Source organism: Cynocephalus volans, chromosome 4 (assembly GCF_027409185.1).
Source record: "Cynocephalus volans isolate mCynVol1 chromosome 4, mCynVol1.pri, whole genome shotgun sequence".
NCBI lineage: Eukaryota > Metazoa > Chordata > Mammalia > Dermoptera > Cynocephalidae > Cynocephalus > Cynocephalus volans.
In genome coordinates this window covers 158,149,133-158,164,490 of record NC_084463.1, presented here as the reverse complement: position 1 = coordinate 158,164,490, position 15,358 = coordinate 158,149,133, and the positions used below count along the sequence as shown (strand labels likewise).

The 15,358-nt window shown below is 51.3% G+C and overlaps 3 protein-coding genes across 3 annotated transcripts; 2 read left to right on the top strand and 1 right to left on the bottom strand.

Moving 5' to 3' along the window:
* The first annotated feature begins 1,340 nt into the window (after positions 1-1,340).
* Positions 1,341-11,836, top strand: NXF1 (nuclear RNA export factor 1). The gene is made up of 21 exons (XM_063094113.1): positions 1,341-1,493; positions 2,920-3,103; positions 3,322-3,475; positions 4,038-4,121; positions 4,234-4,338; positions 4,463-4,543; positions 4,647-4,716; positions 4,829-4,917; positions 5,043-5,150; positions 5,331-5,440; positions 7,265-7,301; positions 7,867-7,935; positions 8,364-8,419; positions 8,552-8,659; positions 8,779-8,837; positions 8,949-9,064; positions 9,333-9,375; positions 9,979-10,051; positions 10,573-10,755; positions 11,325-11,385; positions 11,500-11,836. The coding sequence occupies exons 1-21, from the start codon at positions 1,466-1,468 to the stop codon at positions 11,536-11,538; spliced, it is 1,857 nt and encodes a 618-aa protein (XP_062950183.1). The 5' UTR covers positions 1,341-1,465; the 3' UTR covers positions 11,539-11,836.
* Positions 11,837-12,018: 182 nt separating this feature from the next.
* Positions 12,019-14,702, top strand: TMEM223 (transmembrane protein 223). Its single transcript, XM_063093380.1, has 2 exons — positions 12,019-12,330; positions 12,711-14,702. The coding sequence occupies exons 1-2, from the start codon at positions 12,021-12,023 to the stop codon at positions 13,001-13,003; spliced, it is 603 nt and encodes a 200-aa protein (XP_062949450.1). The 5' UTR covers positions 12,019-12,020; the 3' UTR covers positions 13,004-14,702.
* On the bottom strand, positions 13,236-15,353 carry TMEM179B (transmembrane protein 179B). The gene is made up of 5 exons (XM_063093382.1): positions 15,230-15,353; positions 14,144-14,331; positions 13,927-14,061; positions 13,683-13,761; positions 13,236-13,578 (listed from the first exon to the last, which is right to left on the bottom strand). Exons 1-5 carry the CDS (start codon positions 15,323-15,325, stop codon positions 13,417-13,419), a joined length of 660 nt encoding a protein of 219 aa, XP_062949452.1. The 5' UTR covers positions 15,326-15,353; the 3' UTR covers positions 13,236-13,416.
* Between the last annotated feature and the right edge of the window lie 5 nt (positions 15,354-15,358).

Here is a 15,358-nt window from a genome sequence, read left to right as displayed (position 1 = left end):
GCTTTCTGGCTCTGTACACACAGCTGGCTCCAGACAGGGGCACCTGCCTCCAAGTGCAGCAGCACCTCATTATTATGGAAACTTGCTTTCAGATGGGGGAGCAGGACCCAGACTGGGTCCCTGATTGGTGGCAGCTTTAAGGACCATCTCAAGCGGTGTTTGGACTTCTTTCATCTGTATCCTCCAGTCAGTTGGCCCCCGCTCTTCCTTGAGCTGAGTGAGGCAGTTCTGCCTGCTGCCAGCAGTGGAAGGTGAAGTGCAGAATTTGTTCCCAGCTGCAGCTGAGGCTCTTGGTTCCCTCCAAGCTCTTCACCAAATCCAAACCAGTCACAGGAGAATGGTGAAGAGACCTTCCTGGAATACCTGCCCCTTAGGGAAGTTCATATGCTTCTTTGTCTTTCCTAACCAGGACCCACAACCACACACTCAAGTACCCCCATCTCACATTTCCCAAAGGAAGCTCAAGCTGTAGAGACTACATACACTCACCATGCTCAGGGGCTGGTGCTAGTACTTCTGGGGGAATCTAGCAGACTATAGGCGTCTAGATCTCTAGGAGAACTCATGGCCCTGGCATTTTAAAGTTTCCTCTCTCCTTGGTGTCCACTGCTAGCCACCTGCCCTGTGTACCCATTGATACATGATGGTGATGGGGGTCTATCCTAGCAAGGCACAACAGTGATGGGTGGGGAGGTTTGTGAAGACGAATGCTCACGAAGGCCCTGACGGATGCTGTCTCATTTGACTCCACAACTCTTTGCGGGGGGAGGGGGGGTGTAGAACAGAAACTCATTTCAAATATTTGTCGTTTCTAGTATGTGCCAGGCGTGGTACTGAGCCAGGCGCTGGAGGAAAGAAGTCATGAATTAGTCAAGGTTCCTGCTCCCATGGAGCTTACATTCCAGTTTTCTATTTCGTGATTATTAATATCTTTTATAGGCGAGGAAAGCCAGGCGTAGAGCCGCAGCTGGTAAAAACCTAAGCTGAGACTTAAACACTGGCCGGCTCCCCCAAGGGACTGTGAGCGATCACTCCCTCTCCGAAGCCCGGTCTCCATGCGTGGGAAGCCCTTCGTGTGGCCTCCTTCCCTGCGTGGCTTGCAGCAGCCCCCTCTGCTCCAGCGCTAACCATGGAGCTACCGGAGCAGCGTTAGCGGACGACTAAGAAGATGCGGAAATGAGCGGGCAACGAGATACGGCTCCGCGAGATCAGGCCTTGGGCGGGTTGTGGGCGGCCGGGCCTCGCCCCCGCGCAGCCGCCCTAAGTGTGCGCACGCGCAGTGGGCGGCGCTCCCTCCCGACGGGGCTGCCCGCAGCCTGGTGACGCCAGCGGCGCGCGACGTGCTTCGCCGAATAAATGCAGTGTTGCTCCGCGTAGCAGCGATTCGGTCCTGAGCTCCTGGGCGTTCGGTCGTTTGGCTGCATCGCGGCCCGCGCCCGAGCCCGGTCCTGCTCTTCGATGTGCGATGGCGGACGAGGGAAAGTCCTACAACGGTCAGTGCTGGTACTCAGGGCGGGAACTGGCCGTGTGGGGCCCGGGTGGGCGGCGCGGCCTAGGCCCCAGCCTCGAAACCGGAGGCCGCGAGGGGCCGGGCGCCTGCGGGGAGCAGCGGCGGCTCGGGCCGGGCCGGGGGCGAGGCAGCCTGGGGGGACCGACTGGACTCGAGGTGGGCGCCCGAGTTGTTGACTCGGGAGGACCTGCGTCTGGGCGCGAGTAGCTCGGGGGTGGGGCGCCGAGATTGCTTTGAACTTTGTGGGAGGTTGATGCCTGTCAGTTCAGCTTGGCGGCCTGACTCTTCCTTTCATGTGTCAGGGCCCTGCTCGTGGGCTTCCCTGGTGCCCTGTTTTTTACCGCGTCCAGTCGGTCTTGCCCCCCGCCCCCACCCTCGCCTGCGGCTTTGGCTTAATATTTAAGACACGCACCAACGGGACGTTTTAGTTCGAATACTACTTTGGGTGTTAGTTCATTGTGGTGGTTAGGAGTGCAGGACAGCTGGCGTTTGAATCCTGAGTTGGCTACGTCAAGCTTCAGTGAGTTAAACTCTCAGGCCTCATTTTCCACTCCCTTCATGTGGGTAGGAGCAATACCTGTCTCCTAAGTTTCTGTGCGTGCGTGCACGCGTGTGTGTGTCAAAATTAGATCATTTCTATCAAGGGCCTGGAGCGTAGTGGCTGGCACTCTCAGTGGATATTGCCTTACCTTCTGCTCGTGTTCTTTTTTCTAAGGTCATTTGTTGATGTTCATTGTTTGCAGAGTATTAGGTACTAGGCAGATCTTTTTTGGAAGTCATGAGCCTTTTTTTGAGAAGCCTTTCCTACCAGCAAGAGTCAGAAGGTCGTATTACTGGAGAGCATTCCAGGATCCTTGATTAAGCACCCTAGTGTGCAGCTGCCACTAGAGCCTGAGTCTAGAAGTTGTCTTCTGAGTTAAAGGGCATTTCTGGCCAAGGAAATGAAGAGCTCCTCACAGAACTGAGTGGCAGTTTGAGAACAAGGAGATTTTTTTTTTTTTTTTTTAAGGAGGGCCTTAAATTGGTCATATTTGTAACTGGCATTTGTATTGTATAGACAAAAGAAGTACTGAGTGGCAGATTACAGCTGACTTTCAGGGGGTCAGATTGTGGCCAGTTACACTTTGGGGTTGCTCACACTTCTACATTCTGCTTCTCTTTTCCGTAGGTCCAGTTTCTACTTCATTTTTTAGAAGCCCTATAGTTTTCCACTAACCTTTCCCTGATGCTGCCATCCCACAGAGAGGGTTATTTGCTGTGAACAGGCAGAGGAGGTCGTGTGGAGGTGGCCTCTGTAATTAGTGTGTATCTCTTTCAGTAGTACAGGGTGCTAAAAACTGTGATTGCTACACCGAAGTAGCTGGGCCAGTGATATATTTTCTAATTTGTGTTTCGGTTTCCAACTCCAGAGCATGATGACCGCGTTAGTTTCCCTCAAAGAAGAAAGAAAGGCCGGGGTCCTTTCCGGTGGAAGTATGGTGAGGGGAACCGTCGGTCTGGAAGAGGAGGTGCTGGTATTCGGTCTTGCCGCCTTGATGAAGATGATGGCGATGTGGCAATGACTGATGCCCAGGATGGTCCCCGAGTACGATAGTAAGTGATCACTTGGTCTGATTTGAATTTAGTGATCCACTAGATTATATAGTTCCTTGCTGTCCATGTCATTTCTCTTCCCACCTAGAAGAGTGAGAAATGCCAGGACCAGCCTAATGGTTGAACAGTCTTAGTTGTGTTTCCACTAACAGTGCAGGAAGGTCTTTGAGAAGACTCCTCTAGCATTTACAGACATTTTATTCTTTCCTTCCCCATAGCAACCCCTATGCCACCAGACCTAACCGTCGGGGCGATGGTTGGCATGACCGAGATCGCATACATATCACTGTGCGGAGAGACAGACTGCCTCCAGAGAAAGGAGGGGCTGGCACCAGCCAGGATGGGACCTCAAAGAACTGGTTCAAAATTACAGTGAGTACCTTGGGAATGTAATGGTACTCCAGCTAAGGGGCTGGGCTCCGAGTGAAGGTGTTTACTTTTCATTCTACAAAAATCAGTCTTCTTGGCTGTTTACTCCACAATCAGTTTTCCATCCTTTCTCCTAACAGTCAATTTCTTAGAACACTTAAGAGCAGATTCGGAGAAGGAGTAGATGGGGATAGGCAGGATGAAGCTGAAGGGAAATGTGATAACTATGGTCGGAGAGTAGAATAACTCCTCTGGGTGTCTCCATTTGGCTCAGGCTGAGTGTGGGGCTTAGAGTCCCTGGAGTTCTCTAAGGGGAAGGCAAGGTATAAATAATGTCTTAGAACTTTTAGAATAAAAAAAATTGATTCTTTTGAGGATAGTAAGTATAAGGAAACAGAAAGGTTAAGAAATCCATGTGTGTCTCAAGTGAAAAACCTGTGAGTGGTCCTTTCTTTGGAAAATTTTTTAAAGCTTGGCAGAAGGTACAAAAGAAGCACTAGATTGGGTCTGCTGTTTAGCCTTAGTTACATACGGTTTGCTTCTTTTCTTTTTCTCTCATTTCTAGATTCCTTATGGCAGGAAGTATGACAAGTCATGGCTTCTGAGCATGATTCAGAGCAAGTGCAGTGTCCCTTTCACCCCCATTGAGGTAAGACAAGGCCTGAGTGGCTGGCTGGCTCGGCACCAGGGAGGATGGAGGAGCCAGCTGGGCAAGGGGCTCTGGGCTCCAAGTCTCATGCTCTTGTTTCCTCTTCTTGCAGTTTCACTATGAGAACACACGGGCCCAGTTTTTTGTTGAGGACGCCAGTACTGCCTCTGCATTGAAGGCTGTCAACTATAAGATTTTGGATCGGGACAACCGAAGGGTGTGTGTCTAGAGGGACTGGCTTGGCTGGAGGTGGGGATTGGTGCACAGGGCAGGGACTGGGTCTTGGTCCTCGGGCTTAGGCATCACTGGAGTTTATTCTGCCTTCTCTGTCTTCCCTCCAGATATCCATCATCATCAATTCCTCTGCTCCACCCCATACTGTACAGAATGAGTTGAAGCCAGAACAAGTAGAGCAGCTAAAGGTGAGGCAGGCTCAAATAACACATGTTTGCAACCTAGTCTTATACTTCTCACTCCCCAGTACACACCACCAGTGACCTCTGAACTCTTTCTCTTCCTCTGTAGCTAATTATGAGCAAACGATATGATGGCTCCCAGCAAGCGCTTGACCTCAAGGGTCTCCGTTCAGACCCAGGTATGGTTGATAGCGGTTATCCTCAGACAGGTGGAGACAGAAGAGGATCTGTCAGGGAGAGAATGTTTGAGAATGGTTTCTCAGATTTTCCTTTCCTTCCTATCTACTGAAGATTTGGTGGCCCAAAACATTGACGTTATCCTGAATCGTAGAAGCTGTATGGCAGCTACCCTGCGGATCATTGAAGAGAACATCCCTGAGGTGAGGCCTTTGGACCAGCGTTAGGCATGAGGAGGCAAGGTGGGACAGATAGGACGGGGTTGAGGGCAGATTTGTCTCTGATCCACTCACTGGTGATGCTTCCTCTAAACTCTTCTCTCCCATAGTTGTTGTCCTTAAACTTGAGCAACAACAAGCTGTACAGGCTGGATGACATGTCAAGCATTGTGCAGAAGGCACCCAACCTAAAGATGCTAAACCTTTCTGGAAATGAAGTGAGAATTGACAGCCTGGCTATGTTTTTGATGGGGTGGGCAGAGGGTGGAGATGGCTTGCCTGGTGATGGGAAGAGGCAAGAGAGGGAACTTAGGAGGGTAGGGATTGGAAGTGTAGTGCTCCAGCTGGCTCTCTTCACTAGGGTGTCTTTCCTCCCTTTTCTCCCTCATCATTTGCAGTTGAAGTCTGAGCGTGAGTTGGATAAGGTAAAAGGGCTGAAGCTAGAAGAGCTGTGGCTTGACAGAAACCCTCTGTGTGATACCTTCCGAGACCAGTCCACCTACATCAGGTAAGTTGTAGCCTCTCTCTCCCCTCCTGGGGACCTTCACCCCCTGGGAGGCTGAGCTAATGCACCCTGACCAGTGCCCGTCTGCAGGAGATGTGCAACCCTGAGCTGGAACCACCCGTCCTTTGGGAGGATCATGTGCTCTTCCCTTTTGTCTGTCCTTGTCTCCCAGCTTTGCACTGAGATCTCCTCTCCTTCTCACCTGACTCTTTACTGGTTCTGTGGCCTTTCTCCTTCCTTCCTGAACACAGCCTTTTCTAGAATCTCCCTATCCTTTTGTTCCAGGAAGGGCATCTCTCCTTTTCAACTCTGACTAGGGGATATCTTGTACATGCCCCATATGTGGGGTTGCCTTGTGCTAAGAGCCTGATGTCCTTGAGTTGAGAAAGCTCTCTCTACCTGGGACTTCTGCTGAGATGGCCCTTCCTTTGTGCTGTGATGGTCCCTCTTGCCATTTTGTGCAAGAGGGACCCCTTTGTCATGATCCACTTGCCTAAGGCTGTTGCCTGGGCTTTCTTGCCCACGCTGACGTTGAGGCGTCCTGGGGACTGGAGCCATGCAATCTGTCTGTCTTGCCTAGTGCTGTGAGCTGGGTCTTCTCTGGAGAAGAAACCTGGGTTCCCCAAGACATGTGACCAGTGCCGGGGCCCCGCCAGCAGGCGAGGGGATCCCAAGGCAGGTGCTGGGCGTGGAGGCCACGGCGGCATAGGCTACCAAGGAGACAGAGAATTGACCCTCTTGGAGGCACTGCTCCTCTCTCACTTGCACACCTCACATCACCCTGCTTGGCCCCGGAGGATGGCTGGTTAGCCAGAGACGGGTAAGATTCCTCAGGGAAGGAACAACCTAAGACAGGCACAGTCGCAGAGGGGCCATCAGGAGAGATCTTGGGGGCCAACAGAGGTGGGGCACAGACCCTCACCCCCCCAACTTGGCAGGGGCATGAATCCTCACCACTTCTGAGGGAGGTCTCCTGGCCCCGTGGCTGCTTTGTTTCCCACGCCCAGCTCAGATGGGACCCAGGTAGCAGACAGAGACCTGGCTAACAGCAACTGCCTACTCGCTGCAGCAAGGATTTGTTTCCCATTTCTACCTTGGACAACAGGGAAAAGGGAGCTGAAGGAAAGGGCTGTGTCAGGGGTCTTTTTTCCTTTTTTTTCCCTAAATGCTCCTTTGCCTTGTAGTTCTTTCCCTTTTTCTTTGCTTCCTCTTTGCTTTTCCTTTCTACGCTCGTATGTCTCTGTCATCTCTCCCTTGCTTGCCCCTGCCCCATCCTGCCTTTTTCTCTTTTCTTCTCTTTTTTTTCTCTTTTTCCTTTCCTCTCTTCTCCCTTTGCCTCTCCTCTTCTTGAGCCCCACCTTGCTCATCTCCCTGCCCCAACATCCTGTGCCATCTCTGTGGTGTGTTCTGGTCTTGGCCAAGGCCAGACCTGGCAGAACAGATGGATACCTGGTGAGGCAGTGGAGCCCCTGGGCTCCCACCCCATTCCCTTCTCCCGGGGCTGTGCAGGTGAGTAGGTGGAAGGTAAGGGGGGCAGGGAGGGGAAGGAGGTCCTGGGCTTAAAGCCTGGGCTGATGGTGCTGCCTCTTGTGGCACTTGGGGTCAGGCAGACAGAAAAGAGACAGCCTTCAAGGCAGTTCATGTGTGGGTGCCCCTGGTGAGGTAGGGAGTAGGGGCCATTTTTCCCTGAGCACAGGCTGGGGAGGAGTGGGGGGATGAGCAGGATGGGATGGGCTGCCCCTCGGGTGTTGGTGTATTTGCTCCTAGAGCAGCCCAGGAGGCATGGTGGCTCTGAAACATCACTCACTTCTTTCCCATTCTTGACAGCGCCATTCGCGAACGATTTCCCAAGTTATTACGCCTGGTAAGACCATAACTTTTGTTATTCTCTTCTAACAAGCATAGCATCTCCCACTTTCAAGTTCTGGCCTAACATGTTTTTTGTTTTTTGTTGTTTTTTTTTTTTAAAGATGACCGGTGATGGGCTCTTACTTGGCTTGGCGTTGTCAGCACCGCGCTCAGCCAGTGAGCTAACCGGCCATCCCTATATAGGATCTGAACCCATGGCCTTAGCACCACACTCTCCCGAGTGAGCCACGGGCCAGCCCCCTAACATGTTTTTATATGAACATAAATTTGGGGACATGGATCCCTTCCCAGAAAAATGCCTGTCAGAAAAAGTTGCTTGTGGGCTGGCCTGTGGCTCCGTCGGGAGAGTGCGTTGCTGATAACACCAAGGCCACGGGTTCAGTTTACTTTTAAAAAAAGAAAAAGAAAAAAGAAAAAGTTGCTTGTGTCAGGATTCCTGTACACTTTTCGTGTCTCTTTTACACTTAGTCTGACCCTTCATTCTTAGCTCTTCCACCTACTTACACATCCAGTTTTTTTCCCTCTGGTTTACACTGTCAACTTCTACTTCCTTTCAACAGGACGGTCATGAGTTACCGCCGCCAATTGCCTTTGATGTCGAAGCCCCCACAATGTTGCCACCCTGCAAGGTGAGAAGGGGGGACAGAGTTACAACTTGTGGCGGGGGGGGCGGGGGCAGAAAGTAATTATGATTTGTAATGATGAACATGCTAATAATATTGATTTGATCATCATATACTGTACACAAATACTATAGTCAACTGTGTACCCCGTAAATATGTATAAATAAAAATGATTTTTTTTTTTTTTTTTTTTTTTTTTTTTTTTTGTCGTTTTTTCGTGACCGGCACTCAGCCAGTGAGTGCACCGGTCAGTCCTATATAGGATCCGAACCCGCGGCGGGAGCGTCGCCGCACTGCCAGCGCAGCACTCTACCAAGTGCGCCACGGGCTCGGCCCAAAAATGATTTTTAAAAATACATAAAAAATAAAATAAATAAAAAGTTGTATGTGGGGAGAGTACTGTTTCCATGGTCCTAACATCTGTTTGATTCCAGGGAAGCTATTTTGGAACAGAAAACCTGAAGAGTCTGGTCCTGCACTTCCTGCAGCAGTGAGTATCCCAGGGCCCCTGAGGCTGGGGAGAAGTAGGCTGGCCATAGCACAGCTCACTCTTGAGAGTTTCTGGGTTCCTTTGTGGCTCCAGACTGCAGAGCTCAGACTTGCCCTTTTGTTTTCCCCACAGATACTATGCAATTTATGACTCTGGAGACCGACAGGGGCTCCTGGATGCCTACCATGATGGGGCCTGCTGCTCCCTGAGTATTCCTTTCAACCCCCAGAACCCTGCCCGGTGAGTATTACATCCCAGAACCTGCCCAGGACTGCAGGGTTTGCCAGTGGATACAGGCCGGCACCTGCTAGCTACCACTCTGCTCTGACCACTGCCTCCTTTTTCTCTCATCCCCCCAGAAGCACCTTGGCTGAATACTTCAAGGATAGCAGAAATGTGAAGAAGCTTAAAGACCCTAGTAAGTGTGTGATGTGAGCAAAACAGGGTGGGAGAAGGGGATGCGAAAGAGTCAGTCATAGGGCTCCGGAGTGCATGGCAGCTCCAACCTTGCTTTCTCTACTGCCCACAGCCTTGCGATTCCGGCTGCTGAAGCACACACGTCTCAACGTTGTTGCCTTCCTCAACGAGTTGCCCAAAACCCAGCATGACATCAATTCCTTTGTGGTAGACATAAGCGCCCAGACAGTAAGCACCTATTTCTGCCCTGACAGAAGCCTAGAATTGGGAGGTTGTGGGGGCGGCATCTAAGAGGTGGGGGAGGTGCTGTCTGGTTAGCTCAGTTGGTTAGAGCATGACCTTTTAACAACAAGGCCATAGGTTCAGATCCCCGTACCGGCCAGCCACCAAAAAACCCCAAACCAACCAATACAATTAAACAACAAAAATAAGAGGCAAGGGGGGCTTGGGTTCTCCTGGGAAGCCTACATTGTACGTGATGCTGCTTCTCTTTCAGAGCACATTGCTGTGTTTTTCTGTCAGTGGGGTCTTCAAGGAAGGTGAGAATCTTCATTCCTGAGTTTGTAGCATGGCCCCTCCCTTAGCTAGATTCTTTCTCAGCACTCTTAGCTTCTCAGTTACCTTCTCTTTCCCTTTTCTTCCTTGATCTCCTCCCATTCTGCCCCTCAAGCCATCTTGGTTTGGCCTGCCCCTACACCTCTCCTATCTGGGATGTGGGAAAAACCTGGAGATGAGGAGGACACAGACTTTGGAGTCAAGCAGATCTGAGTTTCCATTCCAGTCTTGGGTCTGTGGGCAAGTCACATTACCTCTGGACCTCAGATTCTTTATTTGTAAGATGGGATTAGTAATAGCCACCTCATAGTGATGCAGTAGGAATTAAATAAAATAACTTATAAAGTGCTTGACCTGGGGCCTGGCACACAGGTACTCCATTGGTGGGTTAGTAGCTGTTACTCTTATTGTCTGCCCTGATCTCTGACTCTTCACCCACCTCTGCTTCTCTGTATGTATGTCATCATTCCTGTCTGGCCCATTTAGGGTTCTTTGTATCAAAGAAGACCATGATTCAAGAAGCCGTTTTAAACATAAAATAAAGCATGAGTGACTTTAAGGGGTCATTGCTGCTGTTCTCATTGCAGTGGATGGAAAGTCTCGGGATTCTTTGCGAGCATTCACCCGGACGTTCATTGCTGTTCCTGCCAGCAATTCAGGGTAAGTGTTTGCTTACCGCGGGAGGCACCAATCTCAGTCCATGGCCAGCAATGTGGTGTAATTGGAGGGTAGTCAGTCCTCAGGGGTATTGTCAGAATTTCAGAAAGGCAACGGGAAATCAGAGGAGGCAGCTCACATGGTGGTTAAGAGATTGGCTCTGGAGTCTGTCTAGGTTTTCATCCTGGCTCTACCATTTCTAGCTACGGGCAAGATTCCTTATATGAAAATTTGTATAATGATATCTACTTCTTAAGTTTTTTGTGAAGATAAATTAAAGATAAAAGGGCTAAGAATTATCCATGGGTTGGGGGAGAATTCTAGTGTGTTTGGTAGATAACCTTCCCAAACATGGAGTCGATGGGAGAAGGTAAATGGTAAAAGGTAACAGCTGGGGGTGGCGGGGGGAACTCGTGAGTATTGAAAGAATCTGAGTGTCAGGTGTCAATGAAAATAGGAATGACCAGTTAGGAGGATGAGGTTATCAGTCTGTCCTTCTGTCTGAGGTGCTCTTTGTTCCCAAGGCTTTGTATTGTAAATGATGAGCTATTCGTGCGGAATGCCAGCTCTGAAGAGATCCAACGCGCCTTTGCCATGCCTGCACCCACGCCTTCCTCCAGCCCAGTGCCCACCCTTTCCCCGGAGCAGCAGGAAATGTTGCAAGCATTCTCTACCCGGTCTGGCATGAACCTCGAGTGGTCCCAGAAGTGAGTGCCGGGCATGTGTTGGAATAGGGGTAAACTGAGGTAGGGCTGGTGGTGAATAATGAGTGCTCGTGAAGTTTTACAAGCTGAAACAGGGCTGGCCAGTTAGCTCAGTTGGTTAGAGAGCATCCTTATAACACCAAGGTCATGGGTTGATTCCCATATCAGCCAGACAAAAAAAAGCCAAAACTTGTTGCTTAAAGAAAAAAGATTATCCATAAAAATTTTGCTTCATAACAAGTGTTAAATTCAAAATGAAGTCCCTTTTTATATACCATTCTGCAGCTTAGTCTCTACTTATTTCATGAATGTCTTTCCCTACCTTTATAAAAACTGTCTTGGTCTTCTTAATAGCTGTTTAATACTCTTTATGTTTGATAGACCATTGGTAGACATTTGGATTTTTGCTAACTTCTCATTTGTATAAATAGTGCAAGAATGTATAGGAGTGTATATAATTGCTGGTAGACTTCAGCGAATGTTTCCATAAGAGTGCATTTTGAAGTGGCATTTAGGGGTCAGGGTGAGTGCATTTTGTTTTCATGGAGCTGCCTGTTCTTCCTGCACTCCAGGTGCCTTCAGGACAACAACTGGGACTATACCAGATCTGCCCAGGCCTTCACTCATCTCAAGGTAAGATTTGGGAATACAGTGGCAAAAAGGGATCTCTGGGCTTTCAAGAGGGTCAAGTAAGCTGGGACGGGGGAGGGGGGAACCTGCTCCTACTGACCTTTCCTTTTACTCCAGGCCAAGGGTGAGATCCCAGAAGTGGCGTTCATGAAGTGATCCATAGTTATGGCCCAGAAGAAGGCTCCCTGTAAATAGCCCTTGGATATTATCTGGTTGTCATTTGTCGTCTCCTCCTATCTGGCCGAGGCCACCCTGTGACTGTGACCAAGGAGGGAGGGCTGCTGGATCCCTCTTCTCACCTGCCTTCTGGAAGACTTTCAGAAGATTGAGCCTCACTGGTGCCAGGAAGCCACAGCCTACTTTCTAGAACTGACACTAAACTACCCGAAGGACTTAGGTGCTTTGTGTCCTTAACCCCAGGATCCTCCTTTTTAAGATAAAGAGTGATATTGTATTTTGTGTCACGTGTACTGGATTGTTTCTGTCTCCTCCCATCCCTGAGCGGGAGGGCAGGCTGGGACTGAAGCTGCTCGGGAGGCAAGTTCCGGCTGGGGCTCCCGGGGCTGAGCAGCTACGAGTGGGGAGGGGAGGTGGCCTCGCGGCAGGAAGTCCCGCCCCTGAAGCGGAAGGCGCGGGCCATGGCGGCTCGTTGGTGGCGGTGGGTCCCGGGTCTGCACCTTGCGGTGCGGCCTTTTCCCGCACGCCAGCTCCTGCACGATGCGGCCCCGTCACGGGACGTGCTGCTCTTTGAGCATGAACGAGGCCGCTTCTTCGCCGTCCTCGGGCTGTTCTGCGCAGGCCAGGGCGTCTTCTGGTCCTCCCTGGCCGTGGCAGCTTTGTCCCGAGCGCCGGCGCAGTCTCAGGACTTGGAGGCCTCAGACCGTGGCCGTTTCGACCTGCGCTCCGTGCTCTGGCGCTACGTGTTGGCCGTGGGCTGCGGCACCATCGGTAAGGTATGGGGTGGCTGTGCACGACCCTCCTACTTAGGCAAAAAGTAAGTGACTCCATGTCCTCCCAGATGAGCAGGAGGGGCGGGCGGGCGAACACTTAAGTCGCGAGCACCACGCCCTTGCACAGTCCTAGGCTGAGGTCTGCCCCTCATTCTGCAACCTTGAGCAAGTTAAGCTCTGAACCCTTTTATTCCCCTTTAAAATGGGATGGACATGTATTGATTGTTAGGGGGGATAACTAGCACAAGATTCTGGGGATTTAAGAGGAACTCAGTAAATGTTACTGTTATCGCAATAATTTCATTCAGGGGCACTGAAAGAGTTGGTCCTTAGCCTTCCGGGGAAACCCCCTCACCCCAATCTTTGCTCTTCCTGCAGGAACCCTGATACTTGGTGCTGGTCTTCTCTTCTCCCTCCGATCTGTGCGTTCAGTGATGCTTCGGGCTGGAGGGCAGCATGTGACCCTCACTACTCATGCCCCCTTTGGCTTGGGGGCCCATTTTACCGTTCCCTTGAACCAAGTATCCTGCATGGCCCACCGGGGTGAAGTCCCTGCCATGTTGCCTCTGAAAGTCAAAGGCCGGCGCTTCTACTTCCTCTTGGACAAAGCTGGACACTTCCCCAACACTCAACTCTTTGACAACACTGTGGGTGCCTACCGGAACTTGTGAAGAAACAACTTTGGGTCACTCACTCCTCCCAAAAGGAGATAAACACTGAGCCTTAGGGATGGGGTGACAACCCAGGGTCACACAAGGTGGCCCAAGATTGATTAACAGCAAATAAAGGCGCAATCATCCCATGGCTAGCTGCCTGACAGTACCTTTAAGTTTTGACCTATGTCTGTTCACTCCTCCCTCCCATCTACTTGATTTAACATCAAGAACACAGTACCAAGAAGAAGAAAGTAATACAGTATTTTGGTACAAAAAGAGCTGTAGGAAGAGAGGTGAGGGGCGCCTATCATCATTTCCCTCGTGGAGGGAAAACAGGCTCCCGGCATAAACAGGGCCGTACGGAAGCAAGAGGATTGCAGGCACTTGGGCACAGAGTCTTTGGCTGCAGGAAGCACTCTAGTTACTCTTCAGGAATGGGAATGGCGTGGCCCAACAAGAGCATCTGTCTCAGAACTCCATTCAGGGTCACCCCGCTCCAGAAGCCGGTATGGGGTGGCTTTGGACTTCCACTGCACAACCTGGAGCACCAAGATGACACACCACAGTACCAGATTCACCCAAGAAGAGGTCTGTGGGAGACAGTAACAGGAGTGTGAGGAGTGGGGCCATCTCAGATCCAGTCCTTCCCGCCCACAAACCATTCTTATCTGTTCATTGTAATCTAGGGCCTCACTTCAGCATTGTGTAGGTTGGAGTAAAACAGCAGAGCAGTTCCAGGGGGCGTCCATGAAATTCTCTGGGCTTCAGAGCAGCTGTGAGGTAAAGGTCAGTTGTGAGAAAGAGATACACCCTGAGCACACCTGTACCCAGGTGCTCTCAGATGAGAGCAAATGGCGGGGGTAAAAAGGGAAGTTATAAGACCCCTCTGCAAAAGGAAGGTACTCGACCCCCAGCCAGGTTTCCCCCTCTCCCATTACCTAATTGTAGTGTTCAAGGAGACAATGGAGTTGCAGAGAGAACTGGTGCCAAATCGAAGGATACAGGCAGCCACTAAGACCAGGAAAATGGCTATAGCCGAGATGGCCAGTGCAATGCGGAGCCCTGTAAGACCTCTTAAGGGGGAGAGAACAAGCCTTGTGGTTGAGATGGAATTCATCCCACCTTGGCCCCTGGCCCTCAAAGTTGGGCAGTCACCTGTGAGAGTCCTCGATGCAGCTGCTGTAGACCCAGAAGAGCAGAAGCAGGAGGCAGTAGAGGGCCAGGAGGCCAGAAGCCCCAGCCACAAAGTAGCAGAGGGATGGGGCCGAGGGACGAGTTAAGGCCAGGGAGGAGCCATTCAGGGTGGCTACACCATACAAGGGACAGCTGCCACTGAAGGAGCCCTGTGGAGAGAAACTGCTGAGTCCTAGATTTCAGGTGCCTCTGGATGCAGTCTCATGGCAGGTGTTGTTGATAACCTAGGCTGAAGCCACTCCAGGAAGGTAATTTGTGCATTATCAGTTTCTACTGGGACAGGGAGATTAACGTAAAGGGCACGCTGGGGAATCAAACCTGCAGTGGCCAGAAGGATTAAGCAGTAGGCAGTGGTTATAGAATACAATGAGTTTCAGAGAAGCCTCACAGTGCTGGTCTCCCCTCTGTGCAGAAATCCTGGACCTTGGGTAACCTTCAACAAGTAACCATTTCCGTTGTCTTACACTAGTGCCTACTTTACAGGGATTAGGTGAAGCCATGTTTATTAATAAAATTGCCTGGCTGGGGTAAACACTCTACTGTAAATTATTGGCTTCTGCTTTTACACAAGCGTTTTCTACATCGCTGTTTTGTCATTTAACACACTGTTGCAATCATATGGCAGCTTGATCATCTCCACTATTCTATGCTTTGTTTATCGGCATAGCTTAGCACAGATAGCTTCTGCTTTCACGGATGACCGCAAGGCCTCGGCCGACTTGTTTCAGAACCAGGCTAAGGTTATGCTGCGGGAGCTTCACCGGGCCCGGCTGTCTGGTGCTCTAAGCACGCTCCTGAAGACTCATTCCTCGGGCAAGTGAGCGACTTAAAATATGACCTGGCCAAGCGGAGCCAAGAAGCGCGATTAGGATCGCTGCACTTTCACAATGGGCCGGCGCCTACCAGGCCCCACACCGCCCCCAGTTCCGAGCGGCAGCCCGCAGCCAGCCGGGACGGAAAGCGGCAGGAGCCACTCCAGGGCAGGACCGGCCAGTCACCCCGCCCACCCGTCCCGACCCCAAGGCCGGCCCCGCCCCGCAGCCGCACCTGAGTCCGGGTCAGCGCCGCAGCCGCCACAGCCCCGCACAGGAACGCGGCGGCAAACAGCGCAAGCTCTACGCGCTGCGGCCAGGGCAGCGCCATGGCGGCCCAGGTACCCGGAAGCTGCGCCCCGGA